General features: G+C 34.5%; 1 protein-coding gene across 1 annotated transcript; it reads right to left on the bottom strand.

Annotated features, from left to right (window-relative positions):
- Window positions 1-27,776, bottom strand: LOC115874793 (asparagine synthetase domain-containing protein CG17486). The gene is made up of 7 exons (XM_030890075.1): window positions 27,451-27,776; window positions 26,496-27,372; window positions 22,913-23,038; window positions 22,618-22,832; window positions 22,479-22,562; window positions 10,310-10,467; window positions 1-399 (listed from the first exon to the last, which is right to left on the bottom strand). The coding sequence occupies exons 1-7, from the start codon at window positions 27,511-27,513 to the stop codon at window positions 219-221; spliced, it is 1,704 nt and encodes a 567-aa protein (XP_030745935.1). The 5' UTR covers window positions 27,514-27,776; the 3' UTR covers window positions 1-218.
- Window position 27,777: the final 1 nt, after the last annotated feature.

Genomic DNA, 27,777 nt, shown 5'->3' with positions numbered 1-27,777 from the left:
TTCTGCGATTGATTTAATTTTAATAAAGCCTCATTATGCGTATTTAGATTTATATAAATAATAAATATAACAAATCCATTCAATTTAGTACATCGAAATCATTTTGAAAAAAGTTCATGTTAAAATAAATAAGTAAATGCGATAACAATAAATACATAATAATTATAGATATATAAAATAAAAAATATCAACAATAGTACTTGTACTCTTTGTTTTGTTCAATTACACAACCTGGAAGATATTTCATGGCCATTTTCTTTGGGGTTGGCTATTTTCGAGCCGAATTGTAGAGCCTTCTTTTTCAAAATGGCCGCGTTTTTTAGACCCAAGTAAAAGGCCAATGAACGAAGTAGGACCTTTTCACCAACTCCTAGAGGTAGATCGGAAGATGGATATGTCCTAGAACAAAAAACAGGATAGCACCAACCATAGAATAACAAAGCTATGGAGATAAGACATTTTATCCGCTATTGAACTATAGAGTAACAAAACTATAAAGATCACAAGACATTCAGTTATTTAAAATGTAACTTTTAATATTTTATGACAACATGTGCATTTTTATCTAACTTAATATTTTGCAGAACAAATAGGTTTGGTACATTTCAGTTGATTTCAACAAATTCCGACCGAAGCGCACTCTACGGTACAAATCAGAAATGATCAACACATAGTTCACGCCGCCGTCATGTCAATCGCATTAAAATAATATTGATATCGGGGTTTTGTCAAATATTTAAGTATTTTGGTTTTTTGCTAGTGCAGTTATTGAGACTATAAAACACTCGGGTACGAGGTTTGTGTGATGTACCGCTGTTTCGGGTAGTAAAAAGTAAGTGAAAAAGATTTCGAACTAGGCGTCTTGTTGTGTTGTGACAATTTCAAATGTTAATAAAATTGCCCAAAAAAATGTTAACGTGTAAAGGAGAGCGTAATTAGGGCATTGTTAAGTTCAGTAACATTCAATAACTCAACTTTCCCGGATATTCAACGTTCCCGAAACAACATTTTATAGCTTCATAATTTCTTACACCGATTTGATCAATAGCAAAAATGGATTCAAGCAGTTCGACGAAACAAGTGAGTAAACAAAGTGCTCGTTGCATAATCAAAAAGATAAATAGACATATACTATGAGAGGATGAAATATAATTTGTGTGCAATAATAATGGTATACTTTTTTAACCAACTAGTGATTAAACGTTTTATGAACATCTTCTAAAATTATAATTATGTACCTTCTTCGAAAAATTTCGTTATAGGCAAAATAGCTCCAATTATGCCCCACTAGCAAAACCGGTGATAAAAATGTGCTCGCTACCGTAGTTGATCTCATCTAATTTTTTTTTAACTGGAATAATAAATTATCATGCAAGTTAGACCTACTGAAGATATCAAAATATTTATTTTTTTTGTTCAGAATTTCCACAAATTATACTTTCTAACACTTTTAGAATATTTATATACTAATATTTTCGTTTACTCGCCATTTAAACCCGTGTATTTGTACTTGTTCGTTATTTACGATATTCCCGGGCGGTGGCAGCACCAGCGGAGAATGCACCAAGCCTATACAATAATTTTCTGTTTTATAATTTAAAATATGTCAGCTGAATCAGTACAATAAATCGTATTTATAGTCTGTCCAACGAGAAGATCCTTGACAGTGATAGATGTGTCTGTCATTTTAATTTCAAAGTAGTTTATTTTATTTTACAAAGAAATGATTTGGTACAACTGCACAAAACATCCCCCTTTAGAACTTTGTCTTTAATGGCCATAAGCGGGAGTAAAAGACCAACCGCCCGAACAAACACTAGAGGCGCCACCGGTCATCAAATGGTGTAAAAATTGCGAAAATTTAATCATGTAATTTTGACACAAGGGGTCGCGCTTAACTTTTTCAATTTTAATTCAATATTCATTGTTTTCCAACTATATTATTAGACTTTGTTGTATTTTGTGAATGTATAAATGTTTTCTTAGTATAAAGTTGCATTATAGTAATTTAAATTATATTACATACATATTTAAGATTCAAATATTATGACATATGTATATGTCAGTTGCCGTCTAAAATGTCATCTTGATAACAAAAAGTTAGTTATTGTCAAAAGTAGTTAAAATCATGTTAAAATATTAAAATTTACAAGTTATAATTAGATATTTTATATTATTTCAACAACAAACACATAATAGTACAGCGTAATGTTGATATGCAGGTCCAAAACAAAACGTGCCGTTATATTTTTCCGTTTTCGTTGTCAGCCGCGGAAGTTTCAGTGATTTTAGTGTTGTTGGATATTTTTATTTGTGAAATAGAAATATTGCGTTTGGATTGCAAAACTAAAAGTGGAAGTTTTATTGCAATGTAAGTAAGCGTTCGTCCATTTTATATTTTACTTTTTTCATACCTACGACAAATATACATATATTGAAATTTTAGAGTAGCTGTAAGTATTTATATATTTATAATAAGTATTTATTAACACAAACATCCGATACGCTACTGAAGCAGGTAAGTCAAACTAACGTATCTAAATTCTTTGACATCTAATCTTTGACAAGTAATAAATAAAAGCTAAAATGCAAGAAAAATATATAATTTAGTTAATTTAAGTGAATTTCATAAATGATCGGTTTATTACACGTATGTATATTATATAGTCACTTACTAGCGAAAAGTTGTTCCATTATTTCACTCAATTTTTGCCGAGAGCTACCGCACGCTACACAACCAACTATTTTAGAATCTTTTTCGATAAATCGCGATAGTGTCACTGTTAATTTAAGTTCTGCCACAATTTCCATCTAGATTTACTACCTTTATACAACTATCAGTAGTAGAATAAATAATAAATAACATAAAATAAGCTCCGTAAAGACTGACAAATCCACAAAATTTCAAATCAAATTGAAATGTGTCAAATGAATCGTCAAACAGAACTGTCAAGGATCCCCACCCTAGAGTGCTTTTATGGTGCTTTTTCCGCCCACCATGCATGAATACATGGATAGCATTATGCTCCGTCATTAGTCTTCTTATTCAAAGGTGAAACCAACAAAATTGAAATACGATCTGTCATTTTTGAAATAAATCAATAAAACTGGTTAAAAACAACAAGTGACGACGCATGACGAATTTATATTTAAACCCATCCATAGTTAACTTAAAAATTATTAGAAACTTTTTTTAGTAAAATAAATAGATTGGTATGGGACGTCATCTGCTTTTCTTCTGTCATCGTCTGTCGAAATCTTACCTCAGAAAAAAAAACAGAGTATATTCACTCACAAGAAAAAAATTAATTGTGACATGAAATAGTTACTTAACTAATGCTCAAAATTTTGCTGTAGATAGTTATAAGACTTTTAATAGTCTACACCTACTAGTAAAAAAACGAGACTGACTAGAATGAAGTAAAAATAAAAAAATTGTCTGTACACTATATGCGCATATTTGAAGCGAAACTTCTTAATGACATGCTCGCCGACATGCCCTCCGATTTACCCAGGGCCGGGAAACTTTAATACGACAAAATGTTTTGATTTGAATTTTATACGATTTTTAGCGCCCTCGGACGAGTGGACAGAAAGTTATATATTTTATTACCAAAATTTTGCGTAAGTTGGCGCATATGTCATTTTTCCCTCTTCGTTGTCAAATACGTGGCGCCTGCACAGAACCGTTCCCCCGAAACGGGGAATCCCGCCGCGTGGTAATGTGGCCGGCATCCACCATTTGTTTCAATTTGTTTTTCTGTTATCTCTGATTTGTTTCCAGAGCACCTGCAGACTACTGCAGAGCACAGATAGTGTACACTTAAGGTGTGGAGACGATACTTGTGTCTAGCCCTAGCAGACAACTATTAAGCCCGACCAATCACGTTAGAGTTTTTGACAAACACAAATGAATTAACACACTCCAAATAACCACGCTAACCAACCTGATTGGTCAAGCTTAATAGTTGACTGCTAGGACTAGACACTTCTGAGACGGTAGGGTATGTCAGATCTCTGGTCAGATGTTTGAGGACTGTTGTGTTTAGACCATAGACTTAAAATAAAATATAGACTGAGCATCTCATTCATAAATAGCTGGAACATGCGGTCAGACAATGTCTTGTTGTGGTCTTGTTATTGTTGTGTTATTGTTTTAGGTTATAACGAGTGCGACACGAGCGATAGATAGGTTGTCTCTGTCGTAACGGTCGTTCCCTGACGACTCTGCCGAGAAACACAACACTGTCTTTCGTTTCTCAAGTACACCTGAACTCTCCGTATCATAGCCGGGTAATTTTTTTATTTTAATGAAGCTATAATTAAATTAAAAATATATTGTATTTAAACTTTTTTATATTTTATTAAGATTTAGGACAGGTTTTTTAAATAAAAGTTTAGAAAAAACGTCGTAGAGTTCAAAAAGGATAAAAATAATAAAATATACGTTATACAAGAAATTTTATAATCGAAATTACGTAATTTTTGAAATTAATAATAAATTATTAATTTTAGTCAAACATTTACAACCCCTAATATTAATCAAAACAGGATCTATTCCACAGATATAATAGAAACGGCGACAGGGAGAGAGAAAAAAATATGATCGTTGTAATTTTTTTTCTGGTTAAGTGATGTCTTATTATGTAAATTAGAGAAAACATAAATCTGTTCCATTAAAGCAAGGAAGGTGCTAGGAAGTGGATAAAATGAAAACTACATTTATTTAACTCGGTACTGTCTTTATTATACCGGGTGCGTCCCAAAAGTGGCTCATCCCCCATAATTTTTTTATATTTTCAAATTATAAAACAAGATTTAGTATGTTAGTATATTACATAAATTAGGATTGATTGACGCATTCAATTGTTTTTGGTCACTTCCTGTTTCACCGGAAATGACTATAACTTTTAATTTTTAAACGGCACCCTCGGTATATTTCTACTTTATTCGATAGAAAATGACACTCTGAATAGAATGACATATCATATGTCAACTTTTTACATTTTCGCATATGGTTTAATTGTAATTGTAACACGCGGTTCATAACGACAATTTGCCTCGAAATACCAAGTGTGTGGTATCAATATATTCATAAAAAATGCTTTTTCCAAATATGCTAATGAGCCACCCTTGTTCCATTTGAAAAAGTTGACATATGTATGATTAAAAATACGATTTGTACATCTTTTAACCGGCCTAGACACGAAACCCATTAGACGATCAAAACTATTTTTCCAAGGCTCCTTGATTAAAACTTAGTGTTTTTAACAACACCATGGCACCCTGGATTGAAATTTAAAATACGATTTGTTTTTAAACGACAATGTCAAAAGTTGACATATGATATGTCATTCTATTCAGAGTGTCATTTTTTATCGAATAAAGTAGCAATATACCGAGGGTGCCTTTAAAAATCAAAAGATGTAATCATTTCGGTGAAACAGGAAGAGACCAAAAACAATTGAATATGTCAATAAATCCTAATTTATGTCATATACCTACTAACATACAAATTTGTTTTTTTTTATCTGAAAAAATAAAAATGTCATAGGGGGTGAGCCACTTTTGAGACGACCCGGTATATTAAAAAATATTGTTTCATAATGTAATATCATTTTAAAATTCTTGTATGTTCTTTTAGATTCTGAAGATAATTTTAGAATAAACCGGAATATATTTTTAATAAAAACATTATTAATTATTAACAGGGTTATAATTATGATTTTGTTACAATGTAAGTAAGTAAATAATGTAATGTAACAGAAAAAATTCAGATTTTACATTTTACTAAAATATTATCTAAATAAGCGCCTTTCTACAACAACGCCACTGACTCCCAATGGGCAAATTGAGAGTTGCCTACCGGTCGAAAGTCGTTTCAAGACTTAAATGGATTATTCAAGTCAAATTTCTTGCAAATTTGGCACTGGCGAACCATATTTTATAGTTCTTGAACAGAAAAAGTCAATAAAATAAACACTTAAGGACTACAAGCTAAGAAATTGCGTTAATACAGCCGGGGACATAGCGGCAACAAAGCTTTACCGTACACGTGCGGCGCGTACTACAAGGTAATAAAGAATGAATAGGCTCCCTCCCCTCTAATCGGTGTTGTCATATTGTAAAGAACTTATCCTTTTTAAACAGTATCCGAGTTATAATTTAGTAGTATAAGGACTATTTAATACACCTATAGAATATTAAAACCTACTTTATTAAACTGTAGTATTAATCTCAATATATGTGTATAACAAGAAAAAAAATATTGATAATATTAAAGACGTGACAACATAGGCTGGATGAGGAAGGCTCCGTCGATTGTACCCAAAAGCAAACATGTGTACAAAAAAGATTGTTTGACCGCGTTGAGATGTAAATAGTGTAGTCTATATTTTATTTTAAGTCTATGGTTTAGACCATATGCGTATTTAACCGGTGCCGCTTAGTTCGTTTTATTTTATGGTAGTTATGTCGCATTATGGCACGTAAAAAACCCCTCACTGATGAAGATCGTTACAATATATTAGCTAATAGCGATAGTGAGGAGGACATAGAGGTAACAATGCATGAAGATCACATGAAATGTAGAATTTTATGTGGAATTACTTGTATACTGATAGTTTATAATAAAGAAGTTTCAACAGATTGTGTTGTTTTAATATCTAAATAAATAAATGACCAAGCAATAAATAAAGTTTATTCTGGGTATTCAGTTAGCTGCGAAAGCGCATATTCAACGCTTTAATATACAGGGTGAGTCTTAACTAAGTGCAAATATCTTTAGGGGTTGTATATTTCGACCCAAGAAACACGTCTATTTTCGCGAAATTTTTTTTTTAAATTTTGAAAAAAAATGGATTTTTTAAAAATTTTTAGTTAAAAAACATAATATCTTCATAATATGGTAACATAGATATTAGATTAAATTTACAAGAAAGAAAACCCAGAAAAGATACAGTGGTTCTCAAAATTTAAGCGAAAAATCAATTTTTTTGAAATTTTCAAAATAAAATATCTCGGTTATTTTGGACTTATTTGAAAACAGTAAAGAGAAAATATGTTTTATTTGTCTACCAGCTCTGAAAACATTTAAGACTCACCCTGTATAATTTAACTGCGGGAAGCGGCCGCAGACGCACTGGTCTCCCACTGCAGCAGAGTAGGCACAACTTTTGAAAACCGGTTCAGCAGTGAAAGGGTTAAAAGTAATCATGAGCCCGACATATAGAAAATGCTGTGTTCCAGGAGCATTATACTGAACTAAAATGGATGTTTATGTATACACTTTTTCTATTTTACATTATATAACATATTGACATCTATTTTATTACTTTAATGTTGAATGAAAATATACCAACATTTTAATCAAATAACTGAGTTTATTTACAAATGGTGCTTATATCTAAGTAAACATTTATTTAAAATTTCCCACCCTACCAAAACATTGAAAAAAAAGGGATCTGTAAAATATTTCTTCAATTGACATTGTAGATACCTGTATTTTAAAATCAATTACTTATTAATAATCAATCAATTACTTATTAATATTAAAATGTAATTTTCTGTCCACTCGTTCGATGGCGCCACCCATCATTTGATTTCTTTCCAATTTTTCGCGACATATTTAATGTATGAGAGTTGCCTATCTATTTTGTATGGGATCTGTGGATTTACTTCTCTTTTTTTACTCTCAGAGCGCGTAAAGAAGTTTCACTTCAAAAACAAAAATAATAAAAAAAAACAGAAAACATGAATTATTTGTTCATAACAGTGATGGCGAACCTTTTGAACTTGGTGTGTCAAAATGTTGAAAAATCAAAACATAAATTTCGTTGCGTGTCACACATCACAAAAGGACTAAAACAAAAAATAGCAATATTTATAATTTTTGTAAGTTAATTATTAATACATTCATTTTATACCGTATGATAAAAAAGACGTCCAGTTGGCTTGGAAGTGACAGTCGATGATATTCCCCATATAATTTTAATTATATATAATTTTATATATATACATCGCCGTCGCTGACGCCATTTTTTTCATCATATTGTATTACGTTATACAGGGTGTTTCAAAAAACATGTACTATCTCTCGTGGGGAGTTTCCTCACTTAAAAATAAGATATATATTTCATATCAACATAGGTTCGATTCTGCTTTGTTTCGGAGCTACAAGGTGTAAAAATCTTAATATTTATGCGATTTATTATAATTTTCTGCATATGGGTTATCACTGTAATATTTTTCTAAAAAAACATGTACGCCACTGACTTTTTTTTCTTTTGTTAGCAAAATAGTGTAAGCAGCTAGTTCAATGCCGACTAAAAGTTGTCTCTTGATATCCTGTCGATTTCGGCCTCCTTGATGAGATAAACGCAATTTTATTAATTTGCCTTGATCCAAGTCTAATAGCAACTTTTAAAAAAAATAATATCATTAATTTGCGAAAGTTTCAAATAAGTATTCATCAAAAAATCATGATGATCCCTCATCAAAAAATATGAAAAAAGTTCCTATAAACATGGATATGGAAATGCATAGTTTTAGAGTTACAGTATGTTAAAACTTTTTAAAATTAGGTTTTTTATAGTTATCTTAAATACCATTATTTTTTTGTTTGAAATTGCTATATTTTGGACTAATAGTAATAATAACTAATAGTAATTATTTAATAATAAATTAGGTATATAAAATATATAATTTATTAATTTTGTTTTTATTTTAATTTTATTAATTGTGATTAATAAAATTATTGCATTTATCTCATCAAGGAGGCTGAATTGGACAAAATATCAAGGGATAACTTTTAATTTGCATTAAACCGCCTACACAATTTTGATATCAAAAGAAAAATAGTCAGTAGCGCACATGTTTTTTTCTTGAAAAATATTCTAGTGATAACCCATATGCACGTCCCTGGTGAATAAGTCGACACTTTTTTAGCATTAAAATATGTAACACTAAGGTAACTTTTACCCTCAAAATTTCATTCAAATCACTAAAACTACTTGGAAGAAAATTATAATAAATCGAAAAATTATTAAGACTTTAACACCCTGTAGTAGCTACAGAAACAAAGCAGAATCGGACCTATGTTGATATGAAAAATAAGTCTTATTTTTACGTGAGGAATTTCCCCACGAGAGATGGCACATGTTTTTTGAAACATTCTGTATAAAGTAAGTAATATTATTATTAATAACCAACTCTGGCCATTATGAGAGACAAATAGTTGAATTAAGCTTTGAATAAGAAGACTAAGGAAGGAGCATATCAAAAATCTTAGATCCACCTCGATGGGACTCAAATATATGGCCGACTTAAATTCCGGTTTATCAGTGCCGTTCTAATTTTATTTAAAAAATGTAAAACTATGATGTAGGGTAGACGTGGGGTAGACTCAATAATTTTTTTTTATTTTACGTTGTGAATAAATGTTGGTAGTTATTAAAATTGTTATAAAAACATATTATTATAATAAAAATAGATAAGTTTTAATAATTATTTATTAACACAAACATCCGATACGCTACTGAAGCAGGTAAGTCAAATTGACGTATCTAAATTCTTTGACAAGTAGTAAATAAAAGCAAAAATGCAAGAAAAAATATATAATTAGTTAATTTAAGTGAATTTCATAAATGATCGGTTTACTACACGTATGTATATTATATAGTCACTTACTAGCGAAAAGTTCCATTATTTCACTCGATTTTTGCCGAGATCTACCGCACGCTACACAACCAACTATTTTAGAGTCTTTTTCGATAAATCGCGATAGTGTCACTGTTAATTTAAGTTCTGCCACAATTTCCATCTAGATTTACTACCTTTATACAACTATCAGTAGTAGAATAAATAATAAATAACATAAAATAAGCTCCGTAAAGATTGACAAATCCACAAAATTTCAAATCAAATTCAAATGTGTCAAATGAATCGTCAAACAGAACTGTCAAGGATCCCCACCCTAGAGTCCTTTTTCCGCCCACCATGCATGAATACATGGATAGCAAAATGCTCCTTCCTTAGTCTTCTTATTCAAAGGAATTAAGGAACTTTTTATCTTTAAAGATGCGTGTCACCAAAGATGTACTCGCATGTCAGTACTGACACGCGTGTCATAGGTTCGCCATCACTGATTTATAATGATATATGAAGCTTTTTTAGAAAGATGGGCCACCCTGTAAATCTTATGTTAATGCTTAAGATCTAATATGCTTTTCTTTCTTTTTTATTTTTTTATTGTATAAATGCAAATAACAGAAGAATCAAACCAATGGTAATCTTCTAGCAAACCACTTACTTTTCCCAACATTCAAGACTTCTCAAAAACTGGACCACATTTTCATCCAAATATGGTGTTCTGAGCTGACGACCATGGTCTGATACAACTCTGTCATCTCTTCCCAAATTTCTGTACGGTAAATTTTGCCAATCCTCATCCAGTAAATTCTGCAAGCCCTACAAAAATTAAAAAAAATAATCAAAATTGTATTGTTCTGGTTTAAATGGGATAATAAAACAGTATTTCAAATTAGCTATTAATTTTCAAAATATCAATATTTTCCCTTAAAAATCATATTGGACTTTTTTATACCATAGATATGTATTTAGTATACACAAATATGATTAAAAAGTAATAATAATATTGGGTCTAATAAAAATAGATAAATGTAAATTAAAATTTGAACCGTCCAAATTGGTAAGTAGGTCTGCATATGGAGGATCACAGCGCGCAACTTACTGTAATACTTATAAACATTTAAACAAATTACCAACAGATGTAGTACTTCTGATAGTAACGGAATAAAATATCAAAAAAAAATTAAATAAAAAATAATACCAGATCCTGCACTATGACCCTCGATATAGCAAATAACTATACATACCAAACCGACTTTACCTATAAGAAAAAAAAACTGAAAATGTAGGAATTCAAAACCAGGCCAATGTCAATATAACTTAATTCAATTTAAGTTGTCAACCTGCCACTGTCAAACTGTATTTCCTATGCCAAACGTTACACTTTCTTTTGGTATATTATTTGCGTTAGGACTTTTGCTTTTTGCTTAATGATATAGAACAAGTTTTAAATTATTTAAAAATGCATTTAGGACACACTAACAGTATGTACTATGATGTAGTAGTGTACACAGCACAATAAATTGCATTTACATAAATATTAAATATTAAAACTGTTAAACATTAAATTAATATTTTTAAATTACATTTGACAAAATCATAGGTTTGCATTGTTACCTGTTTTAATTTAAAAAGTATGCATTTTTTCTTAAAATAGTTAAAATCAGCTTATCCAGGATTGTGACATAGATGAAAACGGTAGCAGACCGAGCTGGAAGAACAGTGCAGTCGTTGCAGTTGATTTTATTGATTTTCTTCTTATTTTTTTAATTTTCATAAAGATTAATATCTCATTTATGTAAAGGAAAACATTGAAAAAAATACTGATTAGGTATTTTTGAAACTTTTGTATAAGTAATGTTATCTAAAATATTTATGGCACGCTCATGAATTCCCTCCCCCCTTACGGATGTTCCGTAGCTACAGAACGGATCGACGTATCTGTTTAGTATATGAAATTTTAACCTTTTGGTCTAAGATTTTAACACTGATATCCAATCATTATCCAATCCATAAGATTCATCCATTAAAAATTAAAAATCGTATATAAACCACTCAAAACAATTATCGTATTCTTACGTTTTTCGTCGGTTCCGTGTGGATAGAAAGTCACAATTTATTTAAACACTATTTATTTAACACTAATTAACAAAAACAATAACGATAAAAGACTTATAGAACTATTTACAAACGATTTATAACTAAGAATTTATTTTGAATTTTAGCGCGTCAACTGTATATTTATAACTGCCCTCTCTAGGCCACTGCCGCCGGCTTTTATACCTACAGCAAAAGAAATCTAGAATAGTCCATAGATCGTTAGGCGCATAGAGAAGGTTTTCGAATGTTCTCGTATGTACTAATCCATTCTAGTGGGTCTCGATTCTTCTCGAACGAATGAATCATTGCGGTGTCTATGCGATGTTAAGGTCATCCGAGGGCGGGCCATATTGTGAGGTTAGGTCGAGTCCACACCGGCTCGCAACACTGCCCCTTCTTAGGCACATGCTCGTCCCGAGATGTATACGGTGAATGAAGGTATTTGCAAAGCTGGCCCCTGGTACATTGCGAAGTCTGGTAGAAATAGCAGTCTACAGTTTTCTCTCCCGATCTCAGCTTTGGGTTGTAGCAGCAAACGAGGATCTCGATTCCCGTAAATCTGAACAAGACTTCAATCATGTTCCGGATTGTACGCCAACTCAAACCATCGAGTCCACACGCCAGCTTCGGAATGGCTAATCGTGCAATGTTGTTGTTTAGCAGGGCTTCTCTCAGTTCAATCAGGGTCTTCCATAGATTGAGATAAGTCGGCTTACTCGGGGACCATTCCTTGGTGACCAGGTAGAAGATGTGCCTTGCTTGACCATGTGCATTGTCGGTTAGCCTCAAGACGCTTCCAACCTCTGGATCCTGTCGGCGTAGTTCTCCGACACGCCCAAACTTCTCATTGAACGTCGCAGCGATTCCTCTGGACATCCGCAAATCTCGAGCCACACAATGAGCGAGCGAATAATCAGGAGGCACGGAAAAGAGGTCTCGTTGATCTTCTTTGGTTACACCATAGCGAGCCTTCTCACTGCTGTTGTATCGGGCCATGAAATCGTCAAAGGACATCTCCGAATCAGGGGGATCAAAGCTGCAGGTTCTCACGGTCCCAGCACGATCTTCTATTTCGCCTTGGTAGGGGCTCAAACGGTTGAAATGGACTACCCTCGGTTTTCCTTTTGGCAATTTTCTGATACGGTATACGACGTCATTAATTCTATCCATGACTTCGTATGGCCCTTCCCACGAGGATTGTAGCTTCGGAGATAACCCACGACGTCTCTGCGGGTTATATAGCCACACCAACTTCCCTGGTTGGTATCCTCCATGCTCAGCTTGAATGTCGTAGTGTTCCTTCATTCGGTCACTAGCACTTTGAATATTTAGGCGGACTCTCTGATGAATGTCGTCCATCCTTTGACGTAGTGTGTGGACATAATCTTCTCCGGCGACTTCTTCTCCCGGTCGGCAACCAAATTTCAGATCACAGGGTAGGCGCACTTCCCGTCCCATAACGATGCTGGCTGGAGTTTGCCCTGTAGATTCTTGGACGGATGAACGGTAGGCCAACAGGAACAGGTGAAGAAATTTGTCCCAGTCTCTTTGGTGGTCAGAGACTACTTTGGCCAGATAACGGTTGATAGTTCTGTTCATGCGTTCAACCATCCCATCGGATTGTGGATGTAGAGCAGTCGTCCTGGTCTTGCGGATGTTCAGGACTTCACAGACGCCTTGGAACAGATTGGACTCAAAGTTTCTTCCCTGATCTGAATGAAGCTCCATGGGAACACCAAACCTGCAGATCCATTCTTTAACAAGGGCATCAGCAATCGTGGACGCTTCTTGATTTGGCAACGCGTAGGCCTCGACCCATTTGCGGAGTAATCCATTACTACCACAATATATTTGTTGACATCGTTCGACTCTGGGAAAGGACCAACCACGTCGATCGCTATTCGTTCGAAGGGACTGCCTACATTGTACTGGCGCATTGGGGCTTTACCGCGCTTTTGTGGTCCATTGATGGCGGCGCAAACGTCACATTTCTTGCACCATTTCCTCACATCTCCTTTGCAGTTCACCCAATAGAACCGTTCCCGCAGCTTGCAAGTGTCTTGGTAACACCGAGATGTCCACCGCTGGTTCCATTGTGAACTTCCTCCAAGACTTCCGGGATCCTCTTCTTTGGAATGACGATCTGCCTTCTCTCTTCTTGTCCCTCCGGTCTCTCGATCACACGGCGAAGTAGTCCGTTATCTATTACCAAGGAATTCCACTGAGCCCAGTACGACTTTACGTTCGGCGAATATCTGCAAACTTCTTCCCACGTTGGTCTTAGGTCTGCATTTTTCTAGTTAATTACTAAACCTAATTCTGGGTCACTGGTTTGGTCATTTGCAAGATCTTCGGGTTGCCAAGTATCATTAACCACAGTTGTTCTTACGAGTTTCGCTTCTTTCTCTTCTGCTCGGGAACAATGCTTACAGTCCTTATCGCAAGGTCTTCTGGAAAGTGCGCCGGCATTTCGATGGATTGCCCCAGCTCGATGTTCTGTGTCGAAGTCAAATTCTTGTAATCGTTCGATCCATCTAGCTACCTGCCCTTCAGGATTCTTAAACTGCAACAGCCATTTCAAAGCAGCATGGTCTGTTCTTAACAAGAACTTTCTTCCATAGAGATACTTGTAGAAGTGTTCCACTGCTTTAACTACGGCTAGTAATTCTCGTCTGGTCACGCAGTAGTTCCTTTCCAGTTTTGACAAGGTCTTACTAAAATAACCAATTACTTTTTCTTGACCATCCTGGATTTGAGACAGAACAGCGCCTAATCCAACATTGCCAGCGTCGGTATCCAATATAAAGTTTCCGTTGCCAAGGGGGTAGCTAAGTATGGGCGCACTAGTCAGGGCCTTCTTCAATGTTCGGAATGCCTCGTCAGAATCTGAGTCCCAAGAGAACGCCTCTCGCCTTCGGTAAGTCTGGTCAATGGTTTTGCGATGGTGGCGAAACCCTGTACATAGCGGCGATAGTATGTGCATAGTCCCAAAAAGCTTCGTAGTTCATGTTTATCTTTAGGTATCGGCCACTCTTCCACTGTCTTGGTCTTCTGTGGATCTACCGCAACTCCTTGGGAGGAGACTACATGGCCCAAGTAGTGTACCTTTTCTTGACACAGATGACATTTCTTGGGGCTAAGTTTCAAACCAGAGCTCCCTAGTCGCTTGAAAACTTCTTCCAAATTCTTCAGATGATCGTCAAAGGATTTCCCAACCACTATGATGTCATCCAGGTACACTAAACAGGTAGTCCAGGATAGTCCCTTTAACACAGACTCCATTAATCTCTCAAAGGTAGCTGGCGCGTTGCACAATCCAAAAGGCATGACGGTAAATTGCCACAGTCCGGAGCCCACCGAGAACGCTGTCTTCTCTCTGTCTTTCGGCGCCATGTCGACTTGCCAATATCCACTCTTCAGATCTAACTTAGAGAATATCGTTGACCCCGCCAGCGTGTCTAGAGTATCGTCTATCCTCGGCAGGGGATAACTATCCTTCTTGGTAACATTATTGAGCTGCCGATAATCAATACAGAACCTGGTGGTACCGTCTTTCTTCTTTACTAGTACTACCGGCGATGTCCACGGGCTGTTAGATGGTTCGATGACACCGTCTTCTTTCATTTCTCGAAGGATTTTATCAGCTTCTTCACGTTTGGCGAGCGGAAGTCTTCTCGGATTTTGTTTGATTGGTTGTGCATCTCCGGTATCAATTTTGTGTTGTACTAAATTGGTACGACCTCTCTGTCCTGCTTCTCCTTTATCAAACACATCTTGATACTTGATTATCAGGTTTCTCAATTTTCTACTATTTTCAGGAAATAATCCCTTAACGTTTACTAACTCCTTCACCATTTTGTCCGGAATTTTTGAAGTCGAAACTTTGGAGGCTTCCACGCTTCGAATGACTGAGGAGCCGAACAACAGTACCCTAAAAGGGTTCCCTTCTTCAAGGATACAGAATAATAATTTGTGTTCATTACTCTCGCCGGTACAGTTTTCTTCGCTCGTAGCAGGGCTTTTCCAACAGCGATCCCCCGTCCTATTTCGCTGTCATGGTTCCTTGGCTCCAACAGAATAATACTCCCATTATTCATTTTATCTTCCAGGCAACCATCCAAAAATATCTCACAGCGCTCAGGGATCGAAACATCTTCTGCTACCACCACGCGAAGCGTCTCCTCACATTTTCGATGTAGAACCACTTCTTCTTCATTTATTTTCAAAATTCCCTGTTTGAAGTTTAGTTCAAAACCTCTAGTGGCCATGATGTCCATTCCGAGAATAAGTTCATCTTCGATATCTGCTACTACCACTGGATGTTCAAAACTGGTGCTCCCAATAACAAAATTAAGGTTTACTTCTCCATGGACAGCAGCAGAGCCCCCCGTAGCAGTACGTAGTCGCCATTGTGTTGTTTTAACCTTCTTCGATGTTTTAAGAATGTCCGGTCTGATAATAGTTTTCGTCGCTCCTGTATCCAACAGCATAGTCCGGAACTCTCCATCAACAAAACCATCCACAAACATGCTGTTGAATTTGTGTTGTAGCGAGGCGACTCGAGCAGTTTTCGTTGGGGCATGTTGGGTACAGGTCGACGTGTGCCCCTTCATTTCGACCCTTAGTAGTTTTCCGACCTCGACGAAGCCGGTTCTTCGTTCTTCTCCTTACAACGGCTTCGCACGTGTCCTACCTGTCCGCAGTTCCAGCAATGAATCAGTCCCTTCTTGCCCATGTACTGGTCCATTATCTTCCGAATAATCCCTTCCACGGATTCGTCAGAACATTCGTCGATGGCCCGTACTCTTCCTAAAGACCGAGAACTTTGTTTCGCGGCCTCAAATTCTAGGGCACGTGCTAAAGCATCCACCAAGTGCGTTGGGTGGGCTAGGAGAAGTGCTTGTCTTGTCTCGTTGTCACGTAAGTCGTCGGAGAATGCCTGTACTGCCAACCGCTCCATAACATTCTCTGGCGTAGCAGGGTACGCAAGGCGAACGAGGCGGGCTACGTCGGCTTCAAACTCCTGCAGAGACTCATTTGACTTTTGAATGCGATTTTTTAGCTGGGAATGACATGTTCCAAATGAGCTTGGCCGTACCTCATTTCTAAATGTCGTACCAATTGCTGATAATCTCCCTGTTCCGATGGTGACAATGTCTGCAGAATATCAGTCGCATCTCCTCGCAGTGCGACAGTCAAAGCGGTAGCCTTTTCAGCGATTGTCCATCCGTTCGCTCTCGCAACGGCCTCAAACTGGCAAAAATAATTGGCCCAAGCGGTCTTTCCGTCAAACTGTGGAGGCTTAATAACTGACTTTGAGATATACTTATTTTCGACTAGTTTCGGTGCCTCCGATGTTTCTTGACATTTTGGTGAATTTGCCTTTGCTATTTCTTGTTTTAAAATTTCGATTTTTTTATTTACATCGTCCTCAATTTGTGTTATTTTGTCTTGTAGCTCCGTAGAATCTTTATAATCTTTTCTTCTAATTCCCTGGAATTTTCTGTTATCTTTTCTTCTAAATTAAGTATTTTATTATTAAAGCTGGCCTGTATGTCTTTAGAATTTTCTGCGATCTTATCTTCTAAAATATTAATTTTATCACTGATTTTCTCTCTAAATTAACTTCCAAGTCAATTATTTTACTATTCAAATTGTTCAAGTTGTCGTCTAATTTTTGAGAATTCTCTGTCATTTTATCATTCAAACTGTCTTCTAATTTTTGTAAGGACTAGTCAAGGTCACCTTCCAACTCAAAGCAAAATGTGTCAGAATCCTCACTTTCCTCCACCAAAACGTCTCAGTCTAGCTTGCAAAATGCTTTTCTTACCATCTGTCTCGCACTCTCTCTCTTCCAGTATACATTTTAATTCCGACACTTTCAAGTCTTTCAACAATTTTTTGGGAGCCATTGTCTGTCTTTTTATTTTCCTGGTCTATCACACACGCCACACTTGACACCAATTGTTACGTTTTTCGTCGGTTCCGTGTGGATAGAAAGTCACAATTTATTTAAACACTATTTATTTAACACTAATTAACAAAAACAATAACGATAAAAGCTTATAGAACTATTTACAAACGATTTATAACTAAGAATTTATTTTGAATTTTAGCGTCAACTGTATATTTATAACTGCCTCTCTAGGCCACTGCCGCCGGCTTTTATACCTACAGCAAAAGAAATCTAGAATAGTCCATAGATCGTTAGGCGCATAGAGAAGGTTTTCGAATGTTCTCGTATGTACTAGTCCATTCTAGTGGGTCTCGATTTTTCTCGAACGAATGAATCATTGCGGTGTCTATGCGATGTTAAGGTCATCCGAGGGCGGGTCATATTGTGAGGTTAGGTCGAGTCCACACCGGCTCGCAACAGTATATTTAAAAAAATATATTAATTTGGAAAGCAAAACCCAACTCAACCAACTCAACCTTGAATTCTCTGAGTTACGTTTTACGTACTCTTATATTCATAGATTTAGGAAGAACAGATATCACATTGTGCATTTTAACCCGATCAAACAATCGGAGGTTGACTACATACTGTAAAAACCAACTGAGATAGAGAAGGCGACATTGCCACATCTCAAATTTGCGCCTATCTGCTCAGTTTGATTTGCAGAAAAGGTGACTTTAAAACATTTACCGGATATGAATAAATCTCAATTTCTTAATTAAATTAATAGTTTATTTTTAAAGAAGCACGCGTAATAATATGTTATTAACTAGAGGATATATGCGTTACTATTAAAGGACATGTTTACTGTTTAATATGCTGAAACGTCTAGAACTATTGGCAACGTCGCTGCTAGTCTTCCAGAATGAAATGAACCGTCCGTCCCACCACCCCTCGCGACGGCCCTTGGTCCGTTATAGCGTACTACGTTTAGCTTACGGACTGTTTGAAGTCGGAATCAAGTCCCAAGTGAACTTTTCAGTGTTTTTCAGTAGTTTTTGTTTTTGTTTAACGTATTTTTGAATCTGCGAAATTTCAATATGGTACAACAGTGTCAAGTGTGTGGAAAAATAAGCTCAAATTAACCGAATTTGTCTTTTCACAGGTAGGTACAAATTTCCACCGTAATTGTACATAGGCGTCCCACAGGGGAGCCCCTTACAATTAAAATAATTTCTAATTATATTTGTTGAATTTTGATCTATTAAAACAAGAACGTAGTAGCCGGTAATTGAATTATAATTCGTCTCAATTACTACCTAACTGTTGTAGATCATAACAAATTTGAATATAAACGTTGCATTTGAAACTTTATTATAAGCCAGAAAGTGACATTTTTTTTCTTAAAATTGTGTCATATTTTGGTCATTATATACGATATTCTAAAGGAATTTTGCTCAACAAATAAACAAAGGTGTTTACCCCACCTTTTACATTTTACTGCTTTATTATATCTGCCCCTTCGGCCTTGTTTAGACAATTTTTTACCACCGTACAAATACCTCTTCCTAGAGTTATTTGTACGGTGTGTTTGCCTTTTTTTAGAATGGGACGAACTGTAATTTTAGGCTACTAGTTTTATACATACCTACATACAGAGTGACCCAGGCCTCCAAAAAAGCTTTTTACCTATTACGTTTTTGGTTTGTGATTTTAATTTCAATTTTTTACATAAGATGGAGGCCATTGTAACGCACATTTTCAAAATATTTTTCTTCTTAATACAGTTCATGAAGATTGAGACATTTAACTAAAATTTGATTGTCTGATGAAGCTACATTTAAAAGTAATGGGTTTGTAAATAAACGTAATATTCATTATTATGCGACAGAAATCCCATACTGTAGCACACAGATTTGATACTTTTAATGATAAATGCCTTCTATTGAGAGACTAAAAGGTAATTGCCTCATATCAGAGCCATCACAATACAAGAAGAAGACCGAAAGAGTCAAACCTTGTCTTATATTTTCAAAAAAACACAATTTTCTCATTAAATATTGATTTTAGGTATAGAAAGTTATTAATAATACAAGACTAAACAACTATTACACAGTACTTCACAGGAAGCTATCGATTGCGAACTAACTAAATCGTTACTAATTACTAATTTTGAAAAGTTCTTTTAAGATCAAAAAGGTAAAACTAAAACCTAAACTATTATTTGAGATTAAACGGGAAGTTCTAAATAATGTTGCCTATTCTAAACAAGAAAAATTTATTTATAAGTTTTATAACATCTCTAATTAAATTTGGACGAAAAGAATATTTCTGTTTGCTGTAGGTAATTTTCTCAGGGAAAATACGTAAATAAAAATGACTTTTTAAGTCAAAAAAAAGTCAAAAGGACAAGTTATTCCAAAAAAGGACTGTCCTTTTCAAAAAAGGACAGGTGGCAACCCTAGGTATTTCTGGAATGAAAATTTAATGGCAAATCTACAACTTTAGTTTGAAAATATGTTCCGGCCACCTATGTTTACAAAAATGTCTAAAATGTGCGTTACCATTGCCTCCATATTCTGAAAAAAAATTGAAAGAAAAATTTTACTAATTACTTTACTTTTACTTTACTAATTAACTTCCTTCCAAAAAACGATACGCCACTGGCCATTAGAACAATCCAAATGCGCCTAGTTGCCGGGGTCGGAAATTTTAGCCTTTTCTGTCTCTTCTGTCCTTGTTTGACACATTGGAATGTTTGATACACTTCCAACGAGTATTTAGAATGAGATGTTCGGTCTATCTTTATAATGTCTTTGCTTATATTGGTTACAAATCTCCACTATACAGGGTGGTCCGAACTGTATTCCGGAAACTTCGGCAATATATTCTACAGATAAAAATAAGCAAAAATGTTCGTATAAATGTATGTCCTAAAATGCTTAGTTTTGGAGATACAGGGTGTAGAAGTTTCATTTTTATTTCGATTTTTTTCAAATAATTTCTGAAGTAACGTCAATATTTGGATGAAAATTGGTGGCTGGGAGTTTTTTGACATGAGAAATTTAATTTTGATGTCAATATAACTCCTACTAGTAGAGGGCGCCACCTACATATTTTTTAACTGGTTTGAAGAGTAATAACTTTTCGTCTGTACCTGTATAAAACTACTGAGTAAAAAATATACATTTACGACGTTTTTTACGTGAAAAAGGTCTCTTGGTAAAAACCGCTGCAAGTAATGGTTTTCGAGATATTTGGAATAGAAATTATCAATATCTGTCATCATTGACATAAATTAAACATGTTGACTAAATATAGTTATTAGACTCAAATCATAAATTTGAAATGTTTTTGTGCCAAACGTTTAACTGTTTTATCATCATTTTTTGCAGAAAAATTTATGATTAATTAAAAAAAATAAAAATTTCCCAAATTTATTATTTCAGTGATATAAAACTATCAACTCGACGTGTTTATTTTTCGTCAATAATGACATGTAAATATCTTAAGAACGGTTGCTTCTAGCGATTTTCACAAAGAGATATTTTTTACGTAAAAATTCACAGAGATGTATATTTTTTCGCTCGGTAGTTTTATACAGGTACGGACAAAAAGTTATTACGCTTCAAAACAGTTAAAACACACGTAGGTGGCGCCCTCTACTAGTAGGAGTCATATTGACATCAAAATCTAATTTCTTACGCCAAAAAACTCCCAGATACCAATTTTCATCCAAATATTGACGTTACTTCAGAAATTATTTGGAAAAAATCGAAATAAAAATGAAACTCCTACACCCTGTATCTCTGAAACTAAGCATTTTAGGACATACATTTATACGACCTTTTTTACTTATTTTTATCTGCAGAATATACTGCCGAAGTTTCCGGAATACAGTTCGGACCACCCTGTATAGTCGGCCGACTAAAAATTGTCTGTCAGCTCATAGCCTGATGCTAAGCAATGTAATCAAATAATCGACCGATCGGCTCCATAAGAATGAACTGTTTTCACTTTAGCAACCAAGTAGTTGGCCGACTAAAAATTACATGTCAGCACGTAGCCTAATTATTAACATTTGAAATTTTTTTTTCAAATGTGAGATAATTATTTTTAGTGTATTGATGTAGAATCTCTCAGGTTATCAATTTCTTAGAGATAAAATAATTATATTTCAAAATTAGTGTTCAATATTTATTATTCATCATTGGTAAACATAATAAACTTAATTATACGTGCTTTTTACACTAATAAAAAATTCAAATAAAAAAGTTCAAGCAGCAGCGTTAGTTTATGATTACTATAATTTCATAAAGTCAGTTTGTTCTTAAATACTATATAATAATAATAATAATAGCTACCGTATATAGCGTTTAACGCCTTGGGAGTAGCAAGGTACAGCTTGCCATGCTAGAGCCGTTCAGTATCCAAGGAAGGTAATGTGGCTAGCACTACGCTTCAACCGCCTATTATTACCTCAGTATTGTGAATCCCAAGTACTCATTTTAAGGGTGAGCCGACCTAGGTACCCAAACTATTTTTATTTTAATAAAAATAGTCGGCTGATGAAATGCCGGGTGTAGGATTCAAACCCACTACCTTGAGATTGGTAGACGAGAGCCTGTACCTCTACGCCACCTTTTCTTAAATACTTTAAATTATATATTTATTTGTATTATAAGTCGGAGATATTTACGCCAGTTATACCCAATGTAATGCAAATGCCATCAACATAGTATAACCCTTATATAATCTAGCATACCAGAGATATGTGTATAGTTTATTTAATAAAATAAAAAAATAACGATATGTTATAGATATCTCTACTTACCTGCCATGAATAACGTTTCAAAGCAAATCTGTGTCTTATATAACCTCCAAATAGTTCATCAGCTCCCATACCAACAATAAGTACCTAAAAAATAAAAATTGTACAGAAAAAATATATTATTATTTTTAAAATTCCATACTCTACATGGTGTAGTGTAGGTCTTGCATTGTCCTCTAGCTGCAAACCACAAGGCACATCCCAGGCTATCATCTAAAATGGTATTTAAAGGATATATTAAATCAGCGATATGTGCATCTCTTTCTTTATCCAATACATCTTTTGTAACATTAACTTCAATAAAATTCCATTTTCTTTCCGGGCAGCACAATTGCAATTCTTCCAACGTTTGCAACCCTGAAATAATCAATATCATACATGATACAAAGCTAGTAAACTTAGGAAAAATTGTATTATATTAAAAAATCCTTACATACCAGAAATTCGGTCCGGGGATTGATAATCTTTAGCCTCATCAAAGGAAACATTGATTAAATCTATTGGTCTTTTTTTGTCAACATACTTGTCACATAACAATGCCAAAATAGCACAATCTACACCACCTAAAATACCATATTTTTTAACAAATTCCACCTCAAAATATTACTTTTTTATAAAAATAAAATTTCAGAGTTAGTTTAGTCAGTGGATATAATACTGGATATAAAAAAATTGTGTGTGCACTATATGCGCATATTTGAAGTGGAACTTCTTCTTACTTTCGTCTGTCTGTCTGTTTGTCCGTCGGATACAGAACTCCATTCGGGTACCTCTATAAACGTGCCGAGTTTGGTTCCAATCGACCCATTATTTAGGAAAATCATGATGATTTCTGATGAAGATGTAAACAAAACGTCGTATCAAACTTTGCAGGGTGAGACCGTGTGCACCGTCGCTCACATAACCTACCCACCAAAGTTGGTCGCGAACGGACAACATAACTTTTGACGTTTCTTACGTCAGTTTTGACGTAAAAAACGTCACAGTGACACGTGTCGTACATGGTCAAGTTGGCTTTCTTCCAATCTATCAACATACCAAATTCCATTTAAATCGGACGATTTTTTTATTTGATTGAATTGATTGTTTTTTATTTGATTTTTGATTGTTTCGCAGCGCACGTTTTGTCAAAATATAATGAAAAGATGCAAGCTGTCCTAGGTAGGAAAGGCGCGCGACTGAAGCGACATCGTACACGATTCAAATACGTCGCGCGAGTCGCGCCCATCGCCCTCTGTTGTAGCATGCGTCGCCCGCCCTCTATTGTCTCCCACGTAGGACGAAGCGTAAATCGTACGATTTTTTCGCCATTGATGATGAAGTTTCATAGTGCACGAGACGTCGTCAAAATATCATGAAAAGCCTCATCTACAATCCAGTTTCAGCCCCCTAGCTCACATAGGGTCCGAGTTACGACGCTCCGTCTAAAGCTTGTCGGAAACGTAACCTCCGAATGTTCCCACTTTTTCTGACGCCTCTCGTGTGTTACGGCCTTGAATTTTTACTCCCATCGCGCGTAAAGAAGTTTCACTTCAAAAATGAAGGAAATAAAGTGAAATGAAAAGTGAACCAATGAGACTTCCTCAGAAAAATAAGTAAACATAGAGGTGCTACATCATATAAAAGATATTAGTTTGGAGAAAAAAACTAAAAAATCAATTAAATTGAGTATATATGTATATCAATAGACTGTAAGCCCAACTCACTATGCGCTGATATGGTGCGTCAGCGTGTCGATGGGATGGGTTGTGCGACGATTCGGCGGAAAGCCGATTTTTGAGGCAACCATCAGAGGAAATATCACGAACACAATGGACGAATTTCCGAACGAACAAACGACTCGCATCGTCGAACCGCACCATATTACCGTGCATGGAGTATGGACGCACCGACGCATCAAATTAATGCATCAGTGCATAGTGAGTATGGGACTTTAGGGAGAACCTAAGCAACTTTTACTGACGAAAAGTTAATCTCTTATACAGGGTGTTTAAAAAAACATGTGCCATCTTTCGTGGGGAGAATCCTCATGTAAAAATAAGATTTATTTTTTATATCAACACAGGTCCGATTCTGCTTTGATTGTAGCTACAGGGTGTTAAAGTTTTAATATTTTTTCGATTTATTATAATTTTCTTCCATGTACTTTTATCGTTTCGAATGAAATTTTGATGATAAAAGTTACTATAAATGCGACATATTTTAAAGTTAAAAAATTGTTGACATATTAACCAGGGCCGTGCATATATGTATATAGCATATTATATAGGTTATCACTGGAATATTTTTCTGAAAAAAAGCATGTACGCCACTGACTTTTTTTCTCTTGTTAGCGAAATAGTGTAAGCAGTTTAATGCCGATTAAAAGTTGTCTCTTGATATTTTGTCGATTTCGGCTTCCTTGATGAGATAAACGCAATTTTTGCAAAATTTGCCTTGATCCAAGTCTAAATCAACCTTTAAAAAATCGACGCCGGGAGGCACGTATAGCCGCCCATACTAAAATATGTTAATAAAAAGTTGGTAGGCAGTTCTTTTAGTTTCAAAGTAAAGGAATACTAATATAAATTTTTCCAATTATTTTTTATCTCAAAAACTGCGACTTTGACTGATTTTGATGTTGTTACAAATTGTGTTGCAAATATTATTCCTAATCTTAGGAATCTAATTCATAATCTCTAATCTGGTAGGCTATTAAAATCGGCAAAAAAAAGTTTTTTTAATTTCACTCAAAATGAGTTATTTGGGTCATAAATGACCTAAATACAAAATATTTTCATGGTTTCTGTCTGTCTGTCTGTCCGTCTGTAACACGATAACTCAAAAACCGCTAAACCGATTTTAACCAAATTTAGCACAAAATACTGTGGTACCCGAGAATCTGGCCATTAGTTTTTGGTGGGGGTGGGGCGTTGGTAAGGGGGTATTGGTACGCGGTTTTCAATTTAAGATTAGGTTCCTTTACTTTGAAACTAAAGGAACTGCCTACCAAATTTTTATTAACATATTTTAGTATGGGCGGGTATACGTGCTTCCCGCGCCAATTTTTTTTATTTTAATTTTATTAATTGTGCCTAATAAAATTGCGTTTATCTCATCATGGAGGCCGAATTCGACAATATATCAAGAGATAACTTATAAGTGGCATTAAACGGCCTACACAATTTTGATATCAAAATAAAAGTCAGTGACGCACATGTTTTTTTTTGAAAAAATATTCCAGTGATAACCCATACGCACGTCCCTGATGAATATACTGACACTTTTTTAGCATTAAAATATATAGCACTTATAGTAACTTTTACCCTCAAAATTTCATTCAAAACGCTAAAAGCACTTGAAAGAAAATTATAATAAATCGCAAAAATATTAAGATTTTTACACCCTGTAGCTCCGAAACAAAGAGAATCGGACCTCTGTTGATATGAAAAATAAATCTTATTTTTACATGAGGAATCTCCCCACGAGAGATGGCACATGTTTTTTAAACACCCTGTATAAACTGTAATATAAATTAGAGTTTCGAAAGTCTTTCTCCTTAAATTTCACAAATTTGTTATCAACTATAAAATATTTGTGAATTTTTTTAGATATAAAATCAACCCCCATAGGAATGGTATCAACAAACATTTTAGGACTCCTCCAAATTTACTACATATTTCCTTAAGGAGGCCTCTATAAGATAATCTCCCAATAGTCCTGAATAAAACCAAATATTTGTCAGTGTAAATCTGATGATGAATACTTTAAATATATGTATAACTCAACAACTTAATATTTAATACTAACATAATCATATGACTTATAAAGAAACTACTTTCTCTGAATAACAATAAAGTTTGTTTATAATATTTGTATTTGAATAAAGAATAAAAGGATATGACTAAGTTATATATACCTATTATTCTTTTATAATTAATTATATTACTTATTAATACCTATTATAACAAAATTAATGTTTAAGAGTGAATAACTACGATTAAATATTCTCTTTTAATTAATTAAAAGCATAACAAATACCTGAAAATAATATCCCAACGGTGGCATGTTTACAGTTTGCTTTATTCTGAATGCATTGCTTACAGTACTGAGGTTGTGTTGATATCCTTTTTGCTATTGAATTCTCCAACAATCTTTGTAATAATTTGACATTCTTCATCCATGTATTTGAGTTCAGTAACTGATTAAAAACTAGACTCCCTTCCTCATTTAAACCATTCTCCTTTAACCCCCTCAATATACACAGATTTTCATTTTCAATAAATGTACGGATTTGACCAGAATCTGTTTCATCCTCTTTTTGGAAAACATTTCCAATATCTGTCAATAAAAATGCTTCAAATTCTTTTAATTTGCTGAAGTAGTTCTTGTTTTTGTGCTGCCAACAGTACACTTCAAACTTGTTGCTCAAAATATTATAGCAAAATGTACCTACTGCAGGTATCTCAATGAAATCAAACTCTGTTCTCCGTTTGGCAACACTTGTAAGAATGAGAGTATCGCTTTCTTTATTCTTGCCAAGAAGTAGGCTTCTTCTACCAAAGATATCTCGACCAAAATATAATTTTTTATTGTGTTTGTCAAAAAATATAAAAGCATAAGGGCCATGAACCTTGTCCAAGTCATGTAAAGAGTTATTTGCGATATGCTCTTTTAAAAAAGCATAAAATAACTTTGTATCTCCAACATCTTTTTGTAGAGTCTCATTGAAACTAGAGAATATATCTCCGTTATAAATAAAAATTGAATCAGCATCTTCTATGGGCTGTGCAGTTAGGGTTTTACCCTGTAACCACAGTACGCTAGAAGCAAAAGCAAGGGTGCAGTCATCAGTACTGAATACTTTAAAATCGAAGTTATCAGGCCCTCGATTTTTGATATTTTGTTCAAACTTTAACTAAAAAAACAAGACTTAACTAAATGAATAACATTATACTAAACGACAAATATTATTAGATGAGAATAAAGTGTTTACCTGACTAATTAAATTGTCACAGTTATTACAAAAATTGTTTAGAACACAGAAAATTCCACACATCCTATCCTTTTAAATCTGAACTGAAAGTAAGGTTATGATGCGTCATCTCGCAATTTGACACCTTGTATTTTTAGTTGCATAAAATATAAAATGATATTTATGCTATTGGCGCTCTTTATAAAAATGATACTAATTTTATTGCATTAAGAATTTAGCCAAAAAGAAAATAGGGTACTTGGTACCTAATTTCTTAATAAAAATAAAAAAAAAATATTAATTAAATTAACAAAGAAGAATTTAAAATATTTTTGTAGATACTTTTAT

This window comes from Sitophilus oryzae, unplaced genomic scaffold (genome assembly GCF_002938485.1).
Source record: "Sitophilus oryzae breed Bouriz unplaced genomic scaffold, Soryzae_2.0 scaffold_1297_pilon_pilon, whole genome shotgun sequence".
NCBI lineage: Eukaryota > Metazoa > Arthropoda > Insecta > Coleoptera > Curculionidae > Sitophilus > Sitophilus oryzae.
Note: the sequence above shows the minus strand (reverse complement) of the source record. Positions and strands in the feature narration are given on the sequence as shown.